The 27,515-nt window shown below is 39.6% G+C and overlaps 1 protein-coding gene across 1 annotated transcript in view; it reads left to right on the forward strand.

The window, feature by feature from the left end:
• COL1A2 (collagen type I alpha 2 chain) overlaps positions 1-23,167 on the forward strand; it is a 35,964-nt gene extending 12,797 nt beyond the window's left edge. The window contains exons 13-52 of the mRNA XM_070424278.1: positions 186-230; positions 523-576; positions 672-716; positions 1,057-1,110; positions 1,611-1,709; positions 1,831-1,875; positions 2,023-2,121; positions 2,526-2,579; positions 2,737-2,844; positions 3,217-3,270; positions 3,370-3,468; positions 4,392-4,445; positions 4,861-4,959; positions 5,350-5,403; positions 5,858-5,911; positions 6,064-6,117; positions 6,386-6,439; positions 7,424-7,468; positions 8,893-8,991; positions 10,130-10,237; positions 10,897-10,950; positions 11,812-11,865; positions 12,593-12,646; positions 12,741-12,794; positions 12,893-13,000; positions 13,365-13,418; positions 14,689-14,742; positions 15,702-15,863; positions 16,586-16,693; positions 17,358-17,465; positions 17,862-17,915; positions 17,999-18,106; positions 18,250-18,303; positions 18,676-18,783; positions 19,254-19,307; positions 19,639-19,746; positions 20,052-20,310; positions 20,449-20,633; positions 21,362-21,604; positions 22,702-23,167. Coding sequence (XP_070280379.1) covers positions 186-230; positions 523-576; positions 672-716; positions 1,057-1,110; positions 1,611-1,709; positions 1,831-1,875; positions 2,023-2,121; positions 2,526-2,579; positions 2,737-2,844; positions 3,217-3,270; positions 3,370-3,468; positions 4,392-4,445; positions 4,861-4,959; positions 5,350-5,403; positions 5,858-5,911; positions 6,064-6,117; positions 6,386-6,439; positions 7,424-7,468; positions 8,893-8,991; positions 10,130-10,237; positions 10,897-10,950; positions 11,812-11,865; positions 12,593-12,646; positions 12,741-12,794; positions 12,893-13,000; positions 13,365-13,418; positions 14,689-14,742; positions 15,702-15,863; positions 16,586-16,693; positions 17,358-17,465; positions 17,862-17,915; positions 17,999-18,106; positions 18,250-18,303; positions 18,676-18,783; positions 19,254-19,307; positions 19,639-19,746; positions 20,052-20,310; positions 20,449-20,633; positions 21,362-21,604; positions 22,702-22,848 — 3,507 coding nt within the window. The 3' untranslated portion in view covers positions 22,849-23,167. The remainder of the gene's footprint in view (positions 1-185; positions 231-522; positions 577-671; positions 717-1,056; positions 1,111-1,610; positions 1,710-1,830; positions 1,876-2,022; positions 2,122-2,525; positions 2,580-2,736; positions 2,845-3,216; positions 3,271-3,369; positions 3,469-4,391; positions 4,446-4,860; positions 4,960-5,349; positions 5,404-5,857; positions 5,912-6,063; positions 6,118-6,385; positions 6,440-7,423; positions 7,469-8,892; positions 8,992-10,129; positions 10,238-10,896; positions 10,951-11,811; positions 11,866-12,592; positions 12,647-12,740; positions 12,795-12,892; positions 13,001-13,364; positions 13,419-14,688; positions 14,743-15,701; positions 15,864-16,585; positions 16,694-17,357; positions 17,466-17,861; positions 17,916-17,998; positions 18,107-18,249; positions 18,304-18,675; positions 18,784-19,253; positions 19,308-19,638; positions 19,747-20,051; positions 20,311-20,448; positions 20,634-21,361; positions 21,605-22,701) is intronic.
• Positions 23,168-27,515: the final 4,348 nt, after the last annotated feature.

Here is a 27,515-nt window from a genome sequence, read left to right on the forward strand (position 1 = left end):
GTGTTTGTCATAATTAACAGTTTATATGTGTAAGAAATGTTACAAAATATAAAATGGTTCAAATGGAAATAATAGGGCAAAAATTACCCAATCAGAAAAAAGTGTGTGTGTGTGTGTGTGTGTGTATGTGTGTGTGTGTGTGTGTGTGTGTGTGACTAACAAAACCTCAATTGTTTTTCATGTAGGGTGAACCTGGTGCCCCTGGTGAAAATGGAACTCCTGGTCAAACAGTAAGTAATAATTACTTTATTGTAAACCTAAATGTGTACACTCCGTGCAAGCTGGAACTTCTTTAATGTTTTTGCTAATTAATATTTCCCTCAGCATTATATTCTTTGATATTTTTCTAATAGCTTTCTTGCATACTTAATTGAAATCTATTACCTTTTAGTTGGAATTCGAATAAGACCTATTTATTTCTAGTGTGTTCTTGCGCCTGTTAGTAAATGGACAAAGTAAATGGTGCCTGTGACTTTTTTAAAGTTGGCATCTGGATTTCACTGAAACTATTTCTGCTTTTAGGGAGCCCGCGGGCTGCCTGGTGAGCGAGGACGAGTTGGTGCCCCTGGCCCAGCTGTGAGTGCTTCCATTTTTATTCAGCCTTTTTGAAGATCTTCTAATAACTGCTATTTAACTTTCCACTTGACTTTTCCTCTTTATGTTCTCCATAGGGTGCCCGTGGAAGTGACGGAAGTGTGGGTCCCGTGGGTCCTGCTGTAAGTTTTGACACTGAAGAGTGTGTGATGGGAGCCATCTCCTTTATTAATTGCTTACGAAATAACACCATTTAGATATCAATGGGGTCTTTTGAAGGTTCTAATTATACATACTATCCCTGGGGCTGTTGAATGATACATTAAGTAAAATCTACTCTACCTTGGATATCTTGAATGTCTTCCCTTTGCTAAGATACTAATGGCAACAGACCAGCTGTCAGTTTCTTCTCTGCCAATATTAAATAAGATCAAGCCCCTCTAAGCCTTTCAATATTCTGTTGTTGTTGTGTTGCTAATTTACTGGGAGGAAATTTCTTACCATGTTCTACTTTGATTTCAGGGTCCCCTTGGGTCTGCTGGCCCTCCAGGCTTCCCAGGTGCCCCTGGCCCCAAGGTAAAAACATGGTGACAACTGTCATTATATTGATAAGCTTCTATAGGGATGAGAAAGATAGAGACTGTGTTTGCAGATAGAAAATTTCAGAACAGGTACCTTAATGGACACAGAATGTCCAGTTTTCTCTCTCCAACTTTGAAATACATCACCTCTCTGCACTCGAGCACTATGAGCATAGATAGAGAAGGCGACATAGAAATGATCCTGTGGGGCTCCTCTGGGATATACTCCCAAACTAGTGGGGATTGACGAGCTGAGAACCAGAGACTCTACCATAGGGACACAGAGAGAGATGAAGCTAGCAGTGGTAGCCAGGATGGTAGAATCAGGATGGTAGTCAGGAAAATAAGATCCCAACCCCAAATCTTGTGATACCAGACTAGATAAGGGAAATGACTGCAATTCTGAAGAAATTTCATAAAATTGGTGTCCTCCAAATGGAGCTATGCTATTTCATTACTTGCTGGCTAATACCCCAGTGTCATTCCCTCTTTTAGGGTGAAATTGGACCTGTTGGTAACCCTGGTCCTTCTGGTCCTGCCGGTCCCCGTGGTGAAGTAGGTCTTCCAGGTCTCTCTGGCCCCGTTGGACCTCCTGTAAGTAGCCACTGTCATTCACCTCATTTGGGGAAGGGGGAAAGAGTGAAGCTGGGGTCAAAGAAGACAAATATTTCTATTAACTGATATTTTTCTCCCTTCCTTTTTTTTTTTCCTGTAGGGAAACCCTGGAGCCAATGGCCTTGCTGGTGCTAAGGGTGCTGCTGTGAGTATATGGTGGGGATGGAGGCAGGGAGGATGTCGGAAGGGGGCAATAGCTCAGATTTGCTGCTGTGATTTTAATGGCCCTAAATGAGTGCTGCCTCTCCTGTCCGTGGCTTCATGATTGACCACGCTGCATTTTCCTTCTCAGGGCCTGCCTGGTGTTGCTGGGGCCCCTGGCCTCCCTGGACCCCGAGGTATTCCTGGCCCTCCTGGTGCTGCTGGTGCCGCTGGTCCCAGAGGACTCATTGTGAGTGTCAGGGCTGTAGCTTTCATCATCCTGAAATCCTACCTGTACCACCCTTTCATTACCATCTAGACTTCCTCTGGTAGTTTCATGATTCTCACTTTTTTCTTCCTTAGCATTTTTAACTGGTATTTCTTCTATAAGTGCATGTACATGTACGTACAGTCTCTCCCTCCTGCTATCCTAGACTGTCACCCAAAGGTCAGCGAGGCATATTTCAACACTATCAGTCTTGTCCTTTCCACCAAGACTATTCCCCTGTGAGACATGTCAATGTGAACTGGGCACATTTCTTAGAGAACTTGAGTTTCTCTTTACCTTGATCTATAAACATTCCAAGGTGTTCGTCTGCAAGAAAGTTGTGACAAATGTCTGTCATTTGACCACTGTTTTGTATTCAACCCTAGGGTGAGCCTGGTCCAGCTGGTTCCAAAGGAGAGACTGGTAACAAGGGTGAGCCCGTAAGTAGTTCTATTATCATAATTTTATGAAGTTATTACTTTTTTAATCTCAAAAGTAATACTTTAACTTTTTTTTAAAGTTATTACTTTTTCTCCACCCGATTATGACATCAAAATGATTTTTCCTATTCCCTCCTCTCTTTTTTTTATTAAACAGGGCTCTGCTGGAGCTCAAGGTCCTCCTGGTCCCAGTGGGGAAGAAGGAAAGAGAGGCACCGCTGGTGAAGCTGGCCCCGCTGGCCCCCCAGGACCTGCTGGGCTGAGAGTAGGTTCCAAATGCTCTTGACCAGACACACCAGAGGCAGATGATAACACCCTTTCCCTGGGAATTGGTCAGAATTATTGAGTGCATTTTCTAGACGGAGGAAGCATCTGCTTTCCATCTGCTTTATTAAAGCAGTAACTCGTTCCGGCATGTTATAAAATAGATCTGGAAACAATGATGACCCACTTTTGCAAAATGCTTCCTCCAGACATTCCTTTGGTGTCGGGTAAAAATTTTCAACTTGGTTTGTGTTCGTATCTCCCGCTTAAGGGAATCAAGATTTCTTGCATCTTGCCATGTTTCAATAAACTCTGCCCCACTTGGCTCAAGGATCGTCTTCAATGCTCTTCTGTTTCATGCACTTTCTTGCAGGGAAATCCTGGCTCCCGTGGTCTTCCTGGAGCTGATGGCAGAGCTGGTGTCATGGTAGGTTGTCTGTTACTCATTTCCTGGGAAGGAGCTTGAGGCTTCTGGTGGTTGGTGTGTCATTCACTTGAGCGCTGCCCCTCCCCTTCTCTTTAACAGGGCCCTGCTGGTCCACGTGGTGCAACTGGTCCTGCTGGTGCTCGAGGTCCCAATGGAGATGCTGGTCGCCCTGGAGAGCCTGGTCTCATGGGACCCCGAGTAAGTTTCGATTGATTCTGAGCAAGTGACACATGTCACTGCTTCCTTTTTTGAAGATATGAATGTTATTTGAAGGCGACAATAAAAGAAATGAAAAGTATTAGTAAATGTGTTAGCAGGCTTGATGATGGTTGCCTTTTTAAATTTAACTTCATCAAAGCCTAGTAAAGATTTTTTACACATTTGGTTAGTTCATAAATTTCCTATTTATGACTTGATACAATAGCTATGAGGTTTGGGGAAGAATGGATTTATTTTCATATACCCAAATTAGGTTAGTTCTATCAGCATGAATCTTTTATCTCAATTGGTGAGTTTTATATAAGGTATTTGTGAAAAGTATTAGGGCTATACATTATCAGTTTATTAGATTCATAGTGAAATCATTTTTCCAGCAATCACAAAGTGCTGTAATGTATTCAGCATCACACTTGCTATGGGGAAACGACCTTGAGATCCATAGACACCCTATTCCATAGCAATAGAGTAATTTTTTTGCTTCTGTTATCTCTTATGGATGAATATCAACTATAACCATACCATAGACAACTGATAAAGACATCAAACATAGCAATAAAAAATCCACTTTGGAAAATTGCTTGCTAAAAGTATTTGTTTTCCAATGATGAGTAAACATGATATATTTTGCCCATCTAGTATGTTGCTCAACAGTTTCTTGAGATAGCTATAAACAGATTGGTTATAAAAGGAAAGGCACAAAATAAATAGAAAATAAAAGATTTCAGGGCTCTTTTCATATTTCCCAGCTAGTGGCTAATACTCCTAATTTACCCCAGGCAATGAACAAAAAAAGTAGGAGAAAGTGCTTTTGTTAGATTTCAATTAATTGGTGCCTCATGAAATACTAATTGTAATATGTGCATGAAAGTGCCCATATGAAAGCATCCTCACTTGCTTTATAGGGTTTTCCCGGTTCCCCTGGAAATGTTGGCCCAGCTGGTAAAGAAGGTCCCGTGGTAAGTATTGTTCCTTTTCCATTATATTTTCAAGAACACTTATTGCATCCTTATCAAGTCTATTTTGTGGCTTATTTATACATGGACACGTTGGAAATAAATATCAGCCATGTACATCATCTGGGAATGCAAAATAATGGGTTGTAATTACAGAGCCCAAACGAATACAGGACTGAAAGGAGAGAAGGAAAAAGAAAAAACATGACAGGGAAAATTGGAGAGGGTGACAAGGGTATGGAAAGAGAGGGAAAGAGGGAATTGTGTACCTATGAAATTGACTGGCTATGTGTGTAACAACATCCTACTTAGAAAAGGGAGATGGATTCATAATTGATCATGAAGATGCTGGATCACAAGCCTGAGGTCGTGAGGCCCTGTTGATGCTGGGTAAAGTTTCAATCAACTCTGGTTTCAGGGTCTCCCTGGGATAGACGGCAGGCCTGGACCCATTGGCCCAGCTGGAGCAAGAGGAGAGCCTGGCAACATCGGATTCCCTGGGCCCAAGGGCCCCACTGTAAGAATCACCACAACCTCCTCTCCCTTGGCACTTTTATTTTTTGGCCACATTTCACCAAAACTCTGGTATTTCTCTCTTGCCTCAGTTTACTCTATTTCAAAGGGGTTCCTCTCAACATGGGAAAATTGCAAGCCACTTAGCATATTAAAAGTCGGAGTCCAGTGTATCACTCACTGTACACCTGCTGAAAATCCATCTCCTGAGTCATGCTTCTGCAGACACAGGTGTACCTTGTTGTATATGGAGCTGCAGGGCCATGGATCATATCTTAGACAACAGAATTCAAGGACTAGGAATCTAAAAAACAAAAGCAAGAAATGAACATTTCAAAATTGTTATGGTTACTTTGCCATTTAATGTGTATAATTTTTTTAATGTTTATTATAGGGTGATGCTGGCAAACCTGGAGAAAGAGGTCATGCTGGTCTTGCTGGTGCCCGGGTAGGTGCTAACTTCTGTGTAGATCTATCCACGTGGTGTTCATCTAGGACACACTTCCTGTGAGGCCACCTGACATCATTTCATCACGTTCTTTCCAAGATGACATCCCCTGGGGTTCTTTTACCATTTAAAATGTTTTTTTTAAAAACCACACTTATAAGGAAATGAGCTGTAACAAAACAGAATATATGTCAAGTCAGAATTATTTATGGATGCATTCGGATTTTATTTAATTCATTCTCTGACCTTCATTAATTGCCCTCTATCGATGGACTTCCAGTGAACCATATCAAAAGTTGGTAGATGGTATTTGGGCCTTAGCAGGAAACCCAGAATGAGTTTAATTCATGCTAAAATGACAAGCTTTGTTTTGAGCAAGTACTGCCTGAGGCTTTGAGGCATCTTAAACTGCCTGACTCTTGGTGACCCTGAGTTTTTCTGTTAAACATTTTAGGGAGCCCCAGGTCCTGATGGAAACAATGGTGCTCAGGGGCCTCCTGGACCACAGGTGAGTATTTCTCCCACTCGTGTTCTTTTCTGCCCTAAAACAAATATAGTCCTGCAAAATGGCCATCTCCTTTTTTCAGTCCAAGAGTGATGTCACTAGATAGTAATGGTGCCATCTACCATTATTTATGTTGTCTTTCCTATCTCTCTCAGGGTGTCCAAGGTGGAAAAGGTGAACAGGGTCCCGCTGGTCCTCCAGGCTTCCAGGTAAGTCATGTGAAACATACAGAATAGTGCCTTTGGTCAGACTACCCATCTGCAAATCACCATACCACTCTCTACCACCATAGAGCACAGGCTGTCAGAACTGAAGCAAAGAAGGTGCATTTTTTCAAGGCAAACTTTTGTGTAATGCTTCACTAACACACAACAATTAGTGATCATGTTGATATTAGAGAGTTCCCCCCAAAACCCAATTATTAGCAAACTGCCTGAGTATAGCCATAAGATTGAGATTGGTGTTTCTTTCATCTAGGGACTGCCTGGTCCTGCAGGTACCGCTGGTGAAGCTGGCAAACCAGGAGAAAGGGTGAGTAAAACAAGTTTATAGTAAATTCACCTAAACTTGGGACTTTTCCTGCTTAATACTCTACTGCAGTGTAATTATAACACGCAAAAGGAAACTTCATATTTAATATGTGAATGATAGTGTTCTATATATGTTGGTACTGATGGAGAGAATGAGCCAAGTTACCCAATTTTGTTTAAATTACTTTGTGTTGAGGACTGAATGAAACATCACACCATGGAAGTAAAATAAATCAATGAGCATTCCACTTAGCCTTATTTTTTGCATTGCTCTTGGTAATGTTAAAACATAAATCATGTCCTTCTTCGTAGTGAAAAAAGTTAATGCACTGATTTTTCATCAAACTAGACCATGAAAAATTGGTTTTAATGTTTTTCTTGGCATTCATACATGATACTGTGGTCCACAATCAGAGCATGAGTTCTGAGTCATTTTCTCTGTAATTGTGATGAATGTTTCTCAATTCAGTTACATTATGTGGCCTGGTCTCCTCTGTCAACAGTCAGGCATATTGAGGAGACAGCTGGTCAGTAATAAAGGAGATATACTTGGGTATACATTTTAACTAGGTAATGTGTATAATATGATCATTTCTATTAAAAAAGCAGTCTGTTAATGTAACTAAAAATAAGTAACGTCCAATAGTGTTCATCATTATTTATCATATTATCAAAGGACATAGTCTGTGGTCACTTTTTAAAAAACAATACACTAAGTAATAGGAAACTTAAATTTCCTGATACCAGGTTCTACGATAGATAAAGCTTGGATCAAATGGATTCTCACTTTTTGTATCTTTCCATACACCATTAAAAATTAAAAAATAAATGAATATATATATTTCTCTTGTTTCTAATATCCCATGTAGGCAAGGCCTATCTGACTTTATTTAACTCTTTTAAAACATTTCTAAATATCAATTCGTAAGCAGATTTTGAGAACCTACATAAATATCATGCTTCATTTATTTCGTGTTTTGCCTAGGGTCTCCCTGGTGAATTTGGTCTCCCTGGTCCTGCTGGTCCAAGAGTAAGTATTACTTAACTAACTTTCATAAATTTCTGTGCATGTATTTTTAAAACAAGGACTGTTTCTCCTAAAAACTCTTTGTTTTTTAAATAGATTTTTATTGATTTCAGAGAGGAAGGGAGATGGAGAGAGCGATAGAAACATCAATGATGAGAGAGAATCATTGATTGGCTGCCTCCTGCACACTCCCTATAGGGGATCGAGCCTGCAACCAAGGCATGTGCCCTGACTGAGAATCAAACCATGACCTCCTGGTTCATAGGTTGACCCTCAACCACTGAGCCATGCTGACCAGGCTCTCCTAAAAACTCTTGATGACCTTGTGACAAGTTCTTGATATTCTTCTGTAGTCAAACATAATCTGTAGATAGCATTTGAATTTTTAATTGATAGTAGACTTTTTTACTTATTTGCTCATATTTCTTATTCAAAAACCATATGATTATAAGAAACATAAATGACTAATATTTTTATTATATTCATGATTTATATAGACAAGCATGATATATTTATGACAGTGGCTCAACCTTAGTCAAGAAAAATTAATATCTTACTAAGTTTTAAGGTTAATTTTTGCAAGGTATACTGATGTTTAAAGTCTAAAGCCAAAATAGTGAGTCTACTCTTACAAAAAATAAATGAATATATATATTTAGTTTGTCTGTAGTCATTAGAATAGCTGGAGTGATTAGCTTACCCCTAAAGTGTCCTACTCTGTGGCTAGTTAACATATATCTAGGATGCCCAAGCAAATTTAGTATCATAGAACTGCAGTATCATAGGACCAAGTTAGAACAAGGGACTTTGAAACAGTAGCAATGTGGACTTACTTGTTAAATATTCTGGGCCACAGAATGTTATGGCATAATGATATTTACATGCAAATTGGGAGATATTTTAATAGATAGATACAAAGATACATATAACATATACATATATATGTCTCCTCTGGTAAATATTGTCACTGTTGCATAATTATTGCATGCAATTATAAAATGGGAACATAGACATGTTAATATCTAATCTTATTATCACCTGGCATTGCTGTCCACCTAAAATGACACAATATTTCCCTTTCAATATTATACATAACTGGCATCTCTTTTTACCTATGGATCTATTACCAAAAAAAAAGGAAATGAACAGAAAAAAAGGAAATTAATTCTAAATCTGAATATTATAATCTAGGAGAAACAATTTTGGAGTTGTAGCCATAGAATATTAGAGCTGAATGAGATTTTAGAGATCATCTCATCCCATCCCTTCATTTACTGGTAGAGAAATTAAGAAGAAATAATTATAATTTTCTAATCAGTAGCAGAACCAGGATTCTGAAAGCTTAACAAATATGAACTCTGATGTGTAAAACAGTATCTCTGTAATCATGAACCCTGCAACACTTCTTCCAATCCCTTTTTTTACAGGGGGAACGTGGTCCCCCGGGTGAAAGTGGTGCTGTTGGTCCTTCTGGTCCTATTGGAAGCCGAGGTCCTTCTGGACCCCCAGGGCCTGATGGGAACAAGGTAAAATGTCATGTTATATATTGCTGATTTGGCCCACTATCCTCTAGAATACGTAGATCCTTTACAATAGTGAATTCGTTGTTTTTCAGATTATTTACTTATTTCCAGTTCTGTGATGATGGCCATCGAAGTAAATAATAATCCAATTCCAGTGAACCTGATTTATTTCCAAAAACGGGAAATCCCAGTCTTCTACACACATAAAAAATTTAGTATGGGTTTTCACTATTGTCTCATCAGACTATTTATAAGGTCTCTTTCTGTTCCTGTCTGGACTGAGAATCTGTTTTAATCTCCAGATACATTTAGATACTATATTTAGAGAACAAGCTTTTACCTTCTCAGTATCCTCTTTCATAGAGTAAAATTTCACAAAGTAGTCTAAATTTTAGTAAGCCTGAAAATCTTGTTTCAAAATGGAATCTGGGGCTTCGATTTTAAAATAAGTGAAATTATACATTTCTGAAAAACAGGTCACTTTAATCAGAATAAAGAGAAGACAGCTGATACTACTTTTGATTCTTTAAGGGAAAAAATGTAAAGGTTAGCTGCAGAAAGCTATTCTAGTCTGTAGAAGAATATTGGGGGGAGTGATAAAAACAAGGTAAGAGAAAACGTGGAAATCAGAAAGTAAATAAGGTTCACCTCAGAAGCTAGTAGACAGGCTTTAAGTATGTGGGACTGTGGAGCTTGATATAGAAATGGAAGCTATAATCCCCGCTCTTAAGGAGATTAAAATGTAAACATTTCCTCGATCGGTAAGGTCTCTTTCTGTTCCTGTCTGAGCTAAGAGTCTTATTCTCGAGAAATGTTGGTTGACAAGTATTTTTCACTCTCTGCCTCCTATTATCCAATCCTATCCTTTTCTTTCCCTGCCTGCCTCCCTTAGGAGGATTGGGAGCAGGTTATAGGAAAATCACAACAACAATTCCCACACCCTGCTTCTCTTCAGTCACTGTCATAATAGCATCTCCCTCCATTCCATTCTCCCTCCTCTCATAGCCCTCCTTTGTGTCTCTAAGTAGGCAATGATGCTATCTATTAAATGTTTCAATTGGAATCCTTCAAGAGTTTGAGTTTTCTTTTTTTTTTTTCTTTTGCCACTGAAATAACTGATTTCACGTATGTTTGATTCAAGGGGGAACCTGGATCCGTTGGTGCTCCGGGCAGTGCTGGTGCCCCTGGTCCTGGTGGACTCCCCGGAGAGAGGGGTGCTGCTGGCATCCCCGGAGGCAAGGGAGACAAGGTACCCTTTTAGTGTTGGACTTGAATACATATTGTTGATGAACTCTAGCGAGAGGGCTGCACGAGGTTGCCCAGATTTTTACAATTCTTGGCAGGTGGTCTAGTAGCATTTTGATATCTACGCATGTATGTTTCCCCCTGCCACCTAGCACCTACGCATTTCTAAACTCACTAATCTGGCAAAATTCCTTGCTACCATGGAATTTCACACAAACAGATGGTGTTGAGTAATACATGAGGCTCATTTTAATGCCACTAACAATAATGCCTCATCCTGCCCTAATTAATGGCAAAAAGCTATATTGAACAGCTGTCAACCGTGCTGCTGCATTAGTTATGCCATAGGAGGGATGGGGCACTGAAGCCCACTGTGACGTTACCTTATAATTCTGTCCACATGAATTATGCTTGATTATGCTTCAGGAGGGTCATGGAAATTAGAAAAGAATATTTAACGATCATCTGAAAAGGTCCTTGATTATTTTCCTATTTTTTAAAAAAATTCCTCCTTTCACGCATGTAGAATGGTAGGGAATCAAGGCATTACTAAGATTTTCAATGACTGAGATATTATAGTATGTTCTGTAAGAACACTTCAGGGTAATTTTGATTAAAAACTTTGGTCGGAAAATAAAACTTGGTTCCTGCTTTATATTTCAGGGTGAACCTGGCCTCAGAGGTGAAATGGGTACCACAGGAAGAGATGGTGCTCGTGTGAGTAAAATTTTGTTTGTTGTTTGTGCTTAGATTATGTTTTTGTACCTCCACTCAATTTGAGTTGAGAAGCTTTCCAAAACAGAACTGACAAATAAGGATTTGAGTTTAGTCAAAGAGCCTCCTATCCCTTCCTGGGTCTACGACGAATGATACCATTTACATGTTCCAAAAGCAAAAGTCAAGAGGACTTACCACTTTGAAAATCACAGCCTGAATTTTCTACCTTCCTCATTGTTAACTGAACAAAAGTAAAAAGTACAAACCAAAAACTCTGGGGTTACTGGAACTTTAAAGGATTGCTGAAGTCATTAGAGGACTTTAGAAAAAAAACACTAACTCCTACATTTTAAGAAGCCAGAACCTCCTAACCAGATCCTGTTAATGCCATGGAGATACCAAAGATAATCTCATAATAACCATACCACAGCTCTTAAAAGCCATAAGCTACCTTGGTTTCTTCTTCTCATCTCTCTCTTGGAGCTGATATCTCACTATGGCACATTCATAGTAGTCCTTTCTCTGAATCACAAAGTCCTAACAGTTCCAAACAAGGCCACACATTTGCTGCTCTCAAGGGAATTTGATAAGAGCAGAGAGTTCAGATCTCCCCAATTCCTAACCTGCCCTTGCCTTACACATTTCCATAACCTTTACCACGGGAGCACTCTCCTCCTGAGAGTGGCTTCCAATAGTATTGATAATTAGAACTGAAACACATCAAAGGTTTTTTTTTATGTCCACCTAGAGTGTGCAATGAAAGTGGCCTGTCCCTGGATAAGCACAGCAGGGGGGGACAGCAGGGGTCACTGTTGATGGTAAGGGAGGTTATTGTAAGATCTGTTTCCTTTTTGGTCCTAGGGCGCTCCTGGTGCCATGGGTGCCCCTGGTCCTTCTGGAGCCTCTGGTGACCGGGTAAGCATGCATTTTCTCTGAGTTGCAACTCTCCGAGCCAATAGCAGTAGCTAAAATTTCCTGCCTGCCTTAGCTCCCAAAAGTCACAGTAATTCATTTTTATGGCTTGGTTTTAAACCCACTTATTTAAAAACCTATGTTTTATGATGGGGCAGCAGGAAACACTGTGTGTTTAAAGTTCTCTTCCCCTTTCTACATATATGCCAGCTATGTGATCTACACTTTACTCCTTGTCATTTGTTTTAAAGTCCTACTCTGTTGCTCATTAAAAACATCCTAATGCACTGAGACTTCTCAAAGCCTGCAATTGTAAAAAAAAAAAAAGAAAAAGAAAGAAAAGAAAAGAAATCAATAAAATACATAGTGTGTTCATTTCCCATTGAACACTTAAAATAGGCCTTATTTATTGTACTGCACAGATTGCAGCAAGTAGATCAGCCCTGTGTTCATCTAAAAAATAGAATGTCCTCTCCTGGTATGGTAGGCACTGATTTATAGAGTTTTTGCAAGTGTATGACTAATACCACTTCAGCCCACAAATTGAATACAAACATTAAGCAGAGTCAGAACCACTTCGTTTTACTCTGTAGATGTGCATTAGTTATCTCTCCCAATGCATCAGCAAACTCTGACAGGGGACAATTGTCTAGCACGGTTACCTCTCCTTCCAACTCTGTGAGCATTTGTGTTTGGCACATTAACAAGCTCATCTTTGGCCCCATCATAGGGTGAAGCTGGTGCTGCTGGTCCTGCTGGTCCCGCTGGTCCTCGTGGTAGCCCTGTAAGTAGAAACCTGGGTCATTGCGGACACTCATAACTTTTAGACATTGATGAACCTAAGATGCTAAGACATAAAAATGCCTTCTCTCACCTAGGGTGAACGTGGTGAAGTTGGTCCCGCTGGTCCCAATGGATTTGCTGGTCCTGCCGTGAGTATCATGTAATAAAGGTTAATCTGAAAACATCCCAAGTTGGTAAGTGAGTGAGTTTGGACTACCTGAACCATAAAACTGTTCCTTTCCAACAGGGCGCTGCTGGTCAACCTGGTGCTAAAGGAGAAAGAGGAACCAAAGGGCCCAAGGGTGAAAATGGTGTTGTTGGTCCCACAGGCCCTGTAGGAGCTGCTGGACCATCTGTAAGTTGAATTCACTGGTGCTCAACAGCTACCTATGAAATATTAGAATTGCACATACATCAATTAAATTCCTACTATACACAGCAGAGAATATGCCAGATAGATTATTTTTAAAATAAGAATTAACATTTACATCCTGTTTTATATTTGTAAAAGTCTCATTTATATTACCTTATTTTTTGATAATCCCATAGGTGGTAATATTGAAGTAAGAACACTTATTTTATTTTATATGACACAGATCATTATTTTTAATTTCTATATTTGCTTTTAAGAGACATGAGAATGATTCCTTTGAATAAAAGAATAACGATTGTAAGAATTGTTTTGTGATTTGATCCCATCTTCTTTTGTTTCCATTTAGGGTCCCAATGGCCCCCCAGGTCCTGCTGGAACTCGTGGTGATGGTGGCCCCCCTGTGAGTATTTAAAATGGACTCATGACTTTTCTTTCTTTAAAATCTAAGAGGGACATATTTACCAAATAGAATACTATGCAGCTGCAAAAAAGAAGGAACTCTTACACTTTGAGACTGCATGAAGGGACAGTGAAAGTATTATGCTAAGCGAAATAAGCCAGTCAGAGAAAGACAAGTATCACATGATCTCCCTTATATGTGGAATCTAATGAACAAGCTAAACTGATCAACAAAAGAGATCCAAAGACATGGAAGCATGGAACAGATTGACAAATCTTAGAGGGAAAGGGAAGAGAGTAACCAAAGAACTTATATGCATAACCCATGGACACAGACAATAGTGTGGTAGATGTGGGGGGTGGTGGCAGGTGCAGGGTAAAGGGAGTCAATGGGGGGAGGAGGGGGGCATCTGTAATACTTTCAACAATAATTTTTTTAAAAAAATTGAATAGGTACAACTTGAAAGTTTGGATATTTTGGGTAAAATTGTACTAATATAAGGAGATACTTGAGATTCAAGTTAACTCTGATCAAAGAAATTCTCATATTGAAGTGAAGGTCAGCTTCATAGGATATTAACATAATCCCAGGTATGACTCAGTGTCATGTATGTTGCTACCACCTCACTTGAGGTAATAACCCAAATTAAAATTCCTGGTGGTTTAATTGTGGAATGGGTAAAACATTTCTTTGATAGCCTTTATCTTCTTGTTGATGCTTCACTTCTTCTGCCTGACCAAGTCCTTTCCTTTGACATCCAGTGTTACCACACCAACTCCCTAGAGACCCTGAGCTCCCTAAGGCTCCTTCCTTCTTTCATTGGACAACAACTAAAACTTCGTCTTTTGTTGTATCTTCCTCTGTAAACAAAATTACTTATTCAGTGTCCATTCCCTTAGCACCCAGCCAGGTAGTTAAGATATTTATTAAGGTATACACAACAAGGTGTAATAATGGCATAGTGTCTTTATCTTCTTGTTCTTACAACCTCCAGTAATATATTAACATTTAGAAAAGGACCATCAGAGCTTTAATGCAAAATATGGTTGTTACAAGTGGAGGAATGCTGGTGAGGAAGATGGTAGAGATGGAGGGTCTTGGGGTCCTGATTTAATAATACTCTATATGAGGCTGCCACTACCTACTCCTTGGTCCATCCCTTTGTCACATAGTATTGAGGATTTGTCAGAATTTTCCATTTTACCTGAATCTTTGAAGTTGGTGCTGACTGTAGAATTTTAATATGGAATTTTAATGTGCTTGGTTCTAGGGCATGACTGGTTTCCCTGGTGCTGCTGGACGTACTGGTCCTCCTGGACCCAGTGTAAGTAAATCACTACAAAATATGTCTTCATACACTCTAGCCAAAAGACCTGGCCTCTGGTGGGAAACTGGTAAGAAACTGTGTAAAAATATGCTACTAATATTTAGCTATCACTTTCCTAGTCTAAAATCAGTTTTTCTGAACCGTTAAGGCAAATTCATCACAAATTATATCTTATAATATCAATTTAAGAGGATTTTATTCATGTGAACATAAGTTCCCTTTTAGGGGCATAGTCTTTTTGTTAAAAATAAAAAACAGAACAGTTTTAGTCACATATCAGATATTTCTATATCTAATTACCCTTTATAGCCAACATTCTGTCCCGTTGTTAAGGTATAATTGTTCCTGAATTTAAAGGTGGTTTGGCCTCTAATTTAATTCTGAATCAGACTCTTCTGTCAGGACTCAAGAGAATTTAATTAATTACCAAGGATTAAGTCTTCCGGTTAAGGTTTCAGGGGGGAAAAATAGCAAAGATGTTGATTTCTTGGAATCCTTCTACAGGTTCATAACACAAAAATCTTCATTCCCTGTAGGCATTTAATTAAAGCTAGTTGAGAGCATATGTGATTCCTCACTTATGAACAAAATGCCAGTATTGGCTTTCTTCAAAAAATAAATGACTAGAGTTCTCCAAAACTCACTCATTTACAACCAACTTGATAACTTTGCTTAGTTCCAATATGCCAGGTTACTAGTACTACAGCATTGCTTCCCCTCACAGACATTTGCCTTAGCTTCTACCTCCGTTCACTTTATTACAGCCTCCAGAGAAGGAAGATGGGAGTTGCTTCTTTCTATAAGAAAGAATGTTTAAAAATCTAAACATTTCTCCCAAATGGCCAGGATACTATTTTGTTGTTTCCCCTGCATCTTAATATCAAAAATCCCAGCTGCTCTCTTCCAGGTCCGTGATGATTAACAGAAAGTAAATGACCTTGTACATTTTCCCACAGGGTATCACTGGCCCTCCTGGTCCCCCTGGTGCTTCTGGTAAAGAAGGAATCCGTGGGCCTCGTGGTGACCAAGGTCCAGTTGGCCGAACAGGAGAAACAGGTGCAACTGGGCCTCCTGGCTTTGTTGGTGAAAAGGGTCCTTCTGGAGAGCCTGGTGCTGCTGTAAGTGATTTTAAACTCCTCTTTCCTAATACCTTACATTGAATCAAAATAAAACCCTTACAAAAATCTTCAAATGGTGTATATTTGTTGATGAGCATTGCAGGCTCTTGAGTAGAGCTCAGTTAAGCCGGGAAATCTGTCTAACAGATATTGAGGGTCATCGCTTCAGCGGATGCTCAGAAGGCACTAGATGGGAATAATGATAAAAGAGAAAAATCAAGGTTTTACCAAAACAGCCCTTTAAGTTCTTGAGGGCACCTTAAGATACGGGGATTAGAACAGAATCCCAGCGCAGTGGTCATCCTACCATCTATTAGTTGATCTCAGTAAGCTACCAGTTCCTTAAACGTGCATTGTCCAATATTACTCCTACTCGGAAATGTGCTTTTGTTAGACCTGGTTCAGTTAGAGGCCAAGGTCAAAATTTGCTTGCTGGCATAGATTCTATAAAAACTCTACTCCATAACCCAGAGGGCTAAATTCATTCATTTTAACCACATATTTTTAATGTTGTTCCACTGGTTTCAAGAAGGGACCAGGAACAAAAATATGCATGCCAAGATGGAAACTCATTGTCCTCACTAAAGAAAAGACATGTAAGGATATGTCCTGCTAACCGGACTGTTTCTAAACTGAGGATAGCTCATTCTCATAACCCTCAAGCCAACCTGTTATCAGCTATGGTCTTTACAGTAACACTTAGTCTTCTTCATCTTGTTCAGGGACCTCCTGGCACCCCAGGTCCTCAGGGTCTTCTTGGTGCTCCTGGTATTCTGGGTCTCCCAGGCTCTAGAGGTGAACGTGGTCTACCAGGTGTTTCGGGATCTGTGGTGAGTGTTTGACACCATTCTTATTCTCATTAACATAATAAAAGATTTTAAAAGCTGCCACTTCAAATGTGACAGATTGATCACTGAATAACTCCACTTAAGATATTTTATTCATGGCATTTCCTTTATTCAGATCACATGTCACTTCTCCAAGAAGCTTTAATACCACCTTACTTAGACACATGCAATAAAGACACAGCTTAACATTATGCAGAATGATTTTTGTTCTTTTTACATGCTTAAGAATGACATAAGCTCTAATTGCATTTACTCCTCTGCAATATGAAATGCTAGCATCATTTATCCTGTGGGAAGAATGAAACTCTGAAAGTTCTGAATCATCCCATTAAACCTTAGACGTGACAGCAACTAGGAACCATCTCATCTCCATAAACTCTCTCAACTTTATGAATTCATTTCATTTGGGCTAGCAGATGAAACTAGGCTCACCGTATACAGAGGACATTCCAAAACTACATAGAGCAGGGCATCTTAAGTGTGAAGGAGAACGGTGAGGGTGACAGTTCTTACCATTTTATAGCCTATTCATTTTCATTCTTTCTTCAAGTTGAAAACTCCTGGCTAGGGTAGTTCTGGGAAGGTGAGATTGGCACTCCGTTTGTTCAATGAGAGAAATGCTATTTTGTCTTCTCTGCCTTTTTAGGGTGAGCCTGGTCCTCTTGGCATTGCCGGTCCACCCGGGGCCCGTGGTCCCCCTGGTGCTGTGGGTAGTCCTGGAGTTAACGGTGCTCCTGGTGAAGCTGGCCGTGATGTGAGTCCAACACTTGGTTTGTAAAATAAAACCTGGCAATATTTCATTATGTGCAGCTTTATATCCTGCCCTGAGGTCCACTTGTTCCAAGTTTCTAAACGTGGTGTCGGTAATATCTACATATACTGACCACTCCTAGTATTGAAAATAAAATAAAAAATTACTTGGGATGCAGGGTAGGTCTTTAAATAGTATATAATACTTCAAAGCTGGCCAAAATATTAAGAAAACACTTCTAAAAAATCTAGGTTGGCACGGTGTTGTTCCTATTTTTAACAGTCTGAAAGGGTTTTCACTATTGAGTTCTAGGAGTGATGAAGGCAGAATAGCTGAACTAAAGGGGCTGGTGGGCTACAGAGCTCATTAAGTGCCTTTGTTGATGTGGTGTCTTCACAGGGCAACCCTGGGAGTGATGGTCCCCCAGGCCGTGATGGTCAACCTGGACACAAGGTTGGTATACCTCTTCATCTTCCTCTCATTTAAAAGTGACTAAACTACAGGCAAGATGCTAAGCTTCATTTTGCCTTTGGTAGGGAGACCGTGGTTACCCTGGCAACGCTGGTCCTGTTGGCACTGTGGGTGCACCTGGTCCTCACGGCCCTGTGGGTCCCACTGGAAAACATGGAAACCGTGGTGAACCTGTAAGTTGTAAATACCAGTTCCTTAATGCTGTCATCCTCATAGGCTTTACTTCTGACTGCCCCACACTTGGGAACCCGAGAGGGGCCGGGGAGGACAATCTTGGGCATACTGATAACTTGTGTTTTTCTTTTCCAATTCACAGGGTCCTGCTGGTTCTGTTGGTCCCACCGGTGCCGTTGGTCCAAGAGGTCCTAGTGTATGTACATAGTGAAGATTTCTTTACAAATGAACATTTAAGAGAAATCTAGACTGCCCATTAAAAAAATAAATAATATATAGGCTAGACTTTTTTTTAAATTTAGTCCCTGTTGAGAATTGTTACAAATAACTTTTAAATCACAATTTCAAATCTCTTCTGCTTGTTTGTACTAAATAATCATGAAGATAAAGCCAACATTACAGACAGCTCAACTAAAGCAGATTGAGATGGGAGTAGCATACACATGGCTTTTAGACCTTTGCATGTCTTGAGTTCCCTTTGTAAAGAGATTCAACAGTATTTGTTGAGAAGTGAGTGTCATTTTTCTAAAAAGGTAAATGTCCTATATGCCCTACTCTTTCTCTGCAGGGCGCACAAGGTATTCGAGGTGATAAGGGAGAGCCTGGTGAGAAGGGGCCCAGAGGTCTTCCTGGCTTAAAGGGACACAATGGATTACAAGGTCTTCCTGGTCTTGCTGTAAGTAAAATGAGGACATCCAGCATATATGCAGATCTTAAAGGCCTTCAACCCAAAATAATCTTCCTTAGATTTTCACTGGTATTATTCTAAAATGTCCTGCCTCATATTCATTTACCATTCTCCGGCTAACTTCATCTCTTGGAGATAATACTGTTTCATCCCACCGTGAAAAGGTGAGGGTTAAGGGAGATAAAAATACACATATATTAAAATCTCCTGGCAACAATGTCCTTCAACCTCACTTAAAGTAAATGTAATTAGAGGAATGACTAATATTGCACTGCTGAAATAGCTTGCAGAAAAAAAAATTGAATATAATAGACATAATGGGAGAAAAGAGCCCCATTTTACATTTTCAATTTTCTCAATCCAGAGTTCATTGGAACTAAAGTTTTCCATTCAGTTTTTAAAAATCTATTTATTGACATGTGTTCTGAAAATGTGATTTTCCTGTTCTCTCTTTAAAGGGTCATCATGGTGATCAAGGTGCTCCTGGCACTGTGGGTCCTGCTGGCCCCAGGGTAGGTAACTCTAAGAGACATCTATCTCTGAAATAGAGCCTATACAGCAGTTCTCAACCTGTGGGTCGTGACCCCTTTGGCAGTCGAACGACCCTTTCACAGGGGTCGCCTAAGACCATCCTGCATATCAGATAGTTACATTAAGATCCATAACAGTAGCAACATTACAGTTATGAAGTAGCAACGAAAATAATTTTATGGTTGGGTCACAACATGAGGAAATGTATTTAAAGGACCAGAAGGTTGAGAACCACTGCATAGAAGGTAGTGAGCCCCAGGCCTTTGCTCTCTTAGGGGGGTTTTACTGGCTCACAAAGTCCTTCTTCCCTAGGGCCCTGCTGGTCCTTCTGGTCCTCCTGGCAAAGATGGTCGCAATGGACATCCTGGTGTGGTCGGACCTGCTGGCATTCGTGGCACTCAGGGTAGCCAAGGTCCCGCTGTAAGTATTATTTGGGGAAAGAATAAAGAGCATCACTGGCCTAAAGACTAAACCAAGATAATTATGTCAACACATTAAAGTAATCTCCCAGTTCCATGTTTTCTAAAATATCTAAAAGTGGTCTGTATATAATGAGTTGCTCAAATCCATCCCTGCATATATGCCTGGGAGCAAGTTGTTTATTTACATAAATCTGATTCTTTTTTTTACTTATTAAAACATGCTTTTGTGTGATGCCCATCTGAAAACCTGCTGTCATTGATGTCTCTCAGTGAGCCTCCTCTTTCTCACTTTCACCTTTGCAGGGTCCTCCTGGTCCCCCTGGCCCTCCCGGGCCTCCTGGCATAAGTGGTGGTGGTTATGACTTTGGTTTTGATGGAGACTTCTACAGGGCTGACCAGCCTCGTTCACCACCTTCTCTCAGACCCAAGGATTATGAAGTTGATGCCACTCTGAAATCTCTCAACAACCAGATTGAGACCCTTCTTACTCCCGAAGGCTCTAGGAAGAACCCAGCTCGCACATGCCGTGACTTGAGACTCAGCCACCCAGAATGGAGCAGTGGTAGGTCAAGATGTCCAAGCCAGAATGACCCTTCTCACAAGTTGGGCTTTTCAAAATCAGTTCCCACTGATACTTAGAATGAAAAGTAAAACCTCGGTGAGAGGTTTTATGGTCCGGGTCTTGTTTTTTTTCTTAAAGGTTACTACTGGATTGACCCTAACCAAGGGTGCACTATGGATGCTATCAAAGTATACTGCGATTTCTCTACTGGTGAAACCTGCATCCGGGCTCAACCTGAGAACATCCCAGTCAAGAACGGGTACAGAAGTTCCAAGACCAAGAAGCACGTCTGGTTAGGAGAAACTATCAATGGTGGAACCCAGGTGAGGAATCCCACAAACATTCCTTCCCTTGCTAAACAATATTTTGTTAGAATTGTTTGTTTTTTAATCCTTTACTGGAATGGACTTATTAAAAGAACCTGCTCTTTTTGGGATTCCAGTTCTATCTTGAGTTACACATTAAAGACATATTGATTGAACATATCCATACAATTCAAAGTTATTACTCACATTTAACTTAACTGATAATCACTGGAGAAACTGACTAATGTCATTTAATATGAAGGTGTACTGACCATGCATATGTATTTTCAGCATATGTGCTTATTTAAACTTTTAATCAACCTTTTCACTGATTTTATTGAATGCCTACTGGTGGGAATCACAGAAAAAGAAAGGGATCCAAATTTCGATCTCTGCTCTTTTATTGTAAATAAGAAACATACACAAAAAGGCTTGTCTGAAAGAGGTACCTTTCTGAGATGACCTAGCCTTAGCCTGGTTGTTCCCAAGGCCCTTCTAGGTAACTAATACTTCAAAGACAAGTGGATTCTGTTTCCTTTAATGGCCAGTGAGAAAAAAAGAGGGGACATATGTAATACTTTCAACAATAAATATTTTTTTAAATAAGAAAGTAAAATTTCCTTATTCTTAAGGTTCAAATCTGACTTCATTGTTTTTCCCTATACCAGACTATTTTTTTTCCAAATTGACTCTTAGTATCTGAGTCCTTCTCCACTTAATTGGAATTTCCATCTTATTCTCTGTAGTTTGAATACAATGTTGAAGGAGTGACTACCAAGGAAATGGCTACCCAACTTGCCTTCATGCGCCTGCTGGCCAACCATGCCTCTCAAAACATCACCTACCACTGCAAGAACAGCATTGCATACATGGATGATGAGACTGGCAACCTGAAGAAGTCTGTCATTCTGCAAGGCTCCAATGATGTTGAACTTGTTTCCGAGGGCAACAGCAGGTTCACTTACACTGTTCTTGTAGACGGCTGCTCTGTAAGTAAAAGTGAAATATGGGAATAGTGAATAGGACTTACCTGAGGGGCGGGGGGTGAAAGGGAGTCCTAATTTAGAAACATACACAAAGTAAACAGATAAATGAGTGGCCTAACTTATTTAATCATTTTACATGAATTTAGTTATCTAAATTCAGATGTTAAATCCAGAGTATTCTTATCAGATCTTTCTTGCCTTCTGAAATTCTCTGAAATACTGAAATATATAATATGTCCATATATTAGTTGTTGTTTTTTTGTATTAGTTTCTTCTCTTTTCTTAAATGATAATTTATGCCCATAACTTAAAATTACTTGAGGTTTAAAGGACCCAAGCTACAATTTATAGTTACATGTATGTTATTTTACTTGCTAACATGGCCTACATTTAAATTTTTTCATGATTTCTCTATAATCCTATATAATAGAAGGCTAATATGCAAATCGACCGAATGGCAGAACAACCCATTGCTATGATGCACACTGACCACCAGGGGCAGACACTCCATGCAGGAGCTGCCTCCTGGTGGTCAGTGCGCTCTCACAGGGGGAGCACTGCTCAGCCAGAAGCTGTGGCAAGCATAGCCGAGATGGCAGGAGCCACTCCCACCTCTGTGGCAGCGCTAAAGATGTCCAACTGCCTGCTTAGTCAGTCAGACATCCCCCACATGCTCCCAGACTGTGAAAGGGTGCAGGCCGGGCTGAGGGACCCTCCCCACAGTGCACAAATATTGTGCACAGGGCCTCTAGTATACTATAAATGGAAGAAAAATTTAAATATACTGATAGCAATACTCTCCAACTCCCCTCTCCCCCACAGACACTTACACATCCTGAAAATGATGATGTAGACATAAATCACTAGGAATATGTATTGCAATGTTGTTGTTGTTTTAATTAGACTGGTAGGAAGCCTCTCCCTCTAAAGACACCCCCCGATGCTTCTGTTTCAAAGATGAATGTGTTGATCTGGGACACATGTCTTCAGAATGACACATGTGAAAATGCAGTTCTTATATCTAAGATTCAGATGATATTAGATTCCAAAATATTGCTGCTTTATGTATATTTTTTCTTCTCTCTCTTTTTTTTTAACAGAAAAAGACAAACGAATGGGGAAAGACAATCATTGAATACAAAACAAATAAGCCATCTCGCCTGCCTTTCCTTGATATTGCAATTTTGGACATCGGTGGTGCTGACCAAGAAATCAGTTTGGACATTGGCCCAGTCTGTTTCAAATAGTTGAACTCAACCTAAATTAAAAGAAAGGAAATCTAAAATAACAACTTTCTCTCTTTGCCATTTCTTTTTCTTCTTTTTTCACTAAAAGCTGAATCCTTCCATTTCCTCTGCACATCTATTTGCTTAAATTGCGGGCAAAAGAGAAGGAGGATTGATCAGAGCATTGTGCAATACGATTTCATTAATTCCCTCTCCCTCTCCCCTCCCCAAAAGATTTGGATTTTTTTTCAACACTCTTACACCTGTTGTGGACAATGTCAACCTTTGTAAGAAAACCAAAATAAAAATTGAAAAATAAAAACCATGAACATGTGCACCACTTGTGGCTTTTGAATATCTTCCACAGAGGGAAGTTTAAAACCCAAACTTCCGATGGTTTAAACTACCTCAAAACACTTTCCTGTGAGTGTGATCCATACCATTAGGTGCTGGCCCAGACAGAGATGAGCTGAGGTACTTGTTTTATTTTGTTCAAAATACAAAGGTGCTAATTAATAGTATTTCAGATACTTGAAAAGTGTTGATGGTGCTAGAAGAATTTCAGAAGATACTCCTCTGTATTGAGTTGTATTGTGTTTTTTCCATTTGATTTTGCATCAGTAATTTACATCTTATCTCTGAATAAAAGTATGCAGATCATTTGCCCACCATTGTCCTCTTCTTTAAATTCAGCATTTGTTCTTTGCCAGTCTCATTTTCATCCTCTCCCATGGTTCCAAAGAAGCCTTGCTTCTCAAGACAAGCAGAAAAATTAAATTGTACCTATTTTGTATATGTGAGATGTTTAAATAAATTGTGAAAAATGAAATAAAGCATGTTTGGTTTTCCAAAAGAAAATATTGAGTAAAATTCTTTGCTTCAATGCTCTTTGCAATATAAATATGGATTATGACATCTCTACCGGCCATTAGACCGAGTGTTTCTTATTGGATAGAAACTATGCAGAAGGGCAGTTTGGTTTGGTAGAAAGAGCAGAGAACAAGGGCCCAGGATATCTGAGCCCCAATTCTGGCTGATTGACCTCGAGCACTTCACCTTTTTGAGTTTCAGTTTCTATATCTATAATATGGGGAAGATTCCTTCTCTGAACTATTATACATTTGTCCTACTCAAAATACATAATACCTAAGCAACATGGCATTGTTGACCTAAGTTTATTGTAAGCAGAGGACCGCAGACCCTTTTGGGTTATTATCCATTAAGCATTTTGAAACAGTGGCTGAAAGTTGGTCTATGCACAATTAATACTATCAACTAAAACAGTTTCAAATATTCATAAAAAATGCCATACACTTAAATCTGATGCAACTGAATACAATGCCTGTTAAGAGGCAATATGTGTGCTGTCAATCAGCATAGACAATTGTGGATAATAGTACCATGAACACCTACCTGCCAAATCAAATTCATTTTCCTTCCCTGCACCTTTCAATGACATCTTAAATACATTTAAACATAGTAATGTGTCAAGTAAAATGTTAAAATTCATTTACAGCTTATTTCCTGTTGCAGAACATAATTGTGATTATAATATTTGCCTCCTGTTATAAGTCATCTCAAGATTCAATTAGTTTTTTAAGCAACTGAACATGATGGAAATCTAACATTAACTCTAAAAAGTTAGCAAGGTCTACTAACCAAATTATAACTTCAAATTATGGTCTTTCTGCTACCTGAATCAAATACCGGGATGTTTAGTAAAAAGCAGGTTCTCAGTCCTCATCTACCAAATGAAGACTTGTAAGGAATCAGTATTCTGAAAGCATCTGGCAAAATTCTGATGTGCACTAATTGGGAAACCTTTGGTTAAGGTGATTTCCAAAATCCTTTATAGCTATAATATTTTATGTCTAGCAAGAATTAATCAATATACCTGGACAGACAATATAAAGAAAGCTAAACCTCTGGGGTCACAATACTAGTAACTCCCCACAAATTAGTAATTGCAAATAGTCAAGGCAAACTTGCATGATAACCAGTTAGAAATCTCTGGATTAAGCGTATGCTATGCCCCCAGGCTTACAATACAAGATGCAATCATACAGATAGTATAAAGAGTGGAGAAAGATAAGAAGGAAGAAAGCCAACATTTATTGCTACCAACTATGAGCCAAATACTATATTAAATGATAAGAATAATGATATTTGTTGAACTGAATCCAAATAGGTAGATTTCTTAAGCCAACAGTCACCTAATAATTATTTAATCACTGGTTGAGACTACAAGAAAATAGTTAAATAAACAATGGTATTTCTGATAGATAACAAAGAGGAAACAAGTGATGGTATATCCAATAAATATGCCAATTATGAATAAATAATGATATATCTAAAAGATAATAAGAAAATAGTGAAATACATTTTGGTATCCCAAAAACATTTATGAGGATGATTAAGCAAAAGAAAAATGTTTATAATGGAGTGTTACAATCTTTAAAATATAATATTCAAGTACACTTTCAGAAATACATTAAAATAAATCTAAAATGCCGAAGAGTAGGTGCATTCAACTAGTAATAAGAATAATTTTTATCCCTAAATTTTCCAAATATGCTACAATACAGTTATATTATTTTGATCATTTACAACAAATTTACTCTTAAAATATTATGAAAATAAATAAGCAGTCAACAAGTGAAAAAAATCCTGGTTGGGGAGTGGCAGCTCCAGGTGATGGCTCATCAACCTCCCACCCACCTATTTTCTAAAAGGGAATGAAAACCCCAGCTTAGGAGTCATCATTCACCATGTCCCAGCCACTCTGGGGACCCTGGGGAGGGGGGCACAAAGCCATACCTCCTCAGGGGAGCAGCATCCTCAGGGATCTCGCAGTTCAGTTGCAGAGGGAGAATAAAATAATGTGTGAACACAATGTTAAACAAAGTGTCCTCTGAGGATAGCAGTGGGCACTGTTGATTAATGAGAGGGAATCTCAGGAAATTAACCTGAGCATCATGCAGTAAGAGTGACATTTGGATTGAGCGGGCCAGTTCTTGCCAGATCTCTCATTTCACCTTCAAGCCCTCTGTCTGCCTAAACGCCTTTCCTCTGGAAGCCATATAGTAAAAGTCTGGTGCTTACCAAGCCAGGAGGTCCACTGGAAGTGTTCTCAGGGCCTGGGCCAGGTACTGAAGGTTTGACCCTTGCATAGCCTCTGTAGAGGCTAATCACCAAGCCTGAGAGACCCTCCTCACATCTTTCTGACCCTTGGTCATGTGAAGGTCAGCTGTCTCTAGCTAGTGCCTATGTGAAGTGGAAGAATATCACACGTGAGAGAGGAAAGGAGCAAGGTAGCCGGGATGAAAGGAGGAGATATTAATCAAGTCTGGTAAAAGGGTCACTTAAAAATTCTAAAATCAATATAGCTAATGCACTGGCAAAGAGCAAAGACACCTGAGCAATGCTGAACACATTTATTATCTTTAATGCCAAAAGTCTTTTTTATGCTATTCCACTTAATATCACTGAAAAGGAAGTTCAGAAATTGGATTATATATAAGAAAAGTTGGAAATGTCGTTTTGGGTCAGAACAACAATCCATCTGGATGAGTACTTCGCCTTTGACAGTGGCACCAGGGGAAATTTGGGAGAAAGTAGTGGTTGGCACTTCCCGGGAAGTCAGCCTCAAAACTCCCATTTAATAACCCATTATAAATCTTTTCTGTACACAGATGTATCTAAACCCTTCCAGACCTTTCTATCTATTTTGAAATATGTTTGGTATTACAGTACCAACAGCAGGGAGTAAATGCTGAATTGTTAGCTCAGCTTCCTGGCCCTCTGATCAAGTAGCGAAAATATGTTCTATCCTTGTGCCTGGATCAGCCAGGGATTCAACAACTCGGTGTCCTCGGGGAGCACCAGTAACTGCAGCAGAGGGGCCATAGACAGCCCACAGTGATTGACTTCTCTCCTTGTGGTTCAGTGGAGCGAGCACATAATCTGTGGTCAGCAGCCAAGGTTATGAGCACCAGCTCCACCCCTGGCTAGCCAAGGATCCTTGGTAAAGTGTCTTAAGTTATCTGAGAATTTGGTTAACATATCATTGCCATTAGCATACCTACTCCACGTATCTTGGGGGCGGCGGGGGGGGGCGGTTAAATGGGGTAGGTGTTAAAGTGCCTAGTGAAGTGTGGCTGAATGTTACCTGTCATCATCATTAGGTCAAAAACTCCATCTACAGGAGTCACCTTTTAATTAACTCTCCTATCTTTGGCCCACCAATTTAGGAAGAGAAGAGACTGTCATTTAAATTTAATTAGCATCACTCTCTAAATTGGTAGTCTATCAATTTTAAGTCGTGCTGCCCAATCTGTAAAAATGTGAGCTCTTACAACTAGTTTTGTTGAACTATTTACATATACGTGTTATAGGTGTACTATGGTACTAATATACTATGTGCAATATAAAACCTACTCAGAATAAAAACTTTACAAGGCAGAAAGTAAATAAAAAGAGAAAATTCCATACTCCATTGGATCATTTTGCACCCACCCTGGGGTGCATACACCTCCCCACCCCACATTTTAGAGATTACTGCTCTAAACAAGATTTCATGAGGGACTTCTGTGTGTGTGTGGCGGCGGGGGGGGGGGGGGGGGGGGCATCTTGAAATAGAATGCTAAGTTTGTGTTTATGTGCATTTTTCTTGAAATATGTTATGAACT

Source organism: Myotis yumanensis, unplaced genomic scaffold, assembly GCF_028538775.1.
Source record: "Myotis yumanensis isolate MYYU_CA2020_CCGP unplaced genomic scaffold, mMyoYum1.0.hap1 SCAF_9, whole genome shotgun sequence".
Taxonomy (NCBI): Eukaryota; Metazoa; Chordata; class Mammalia; order Chiroptera; family Vespertilionidae; genus Myotis; species Myotis yumanensis.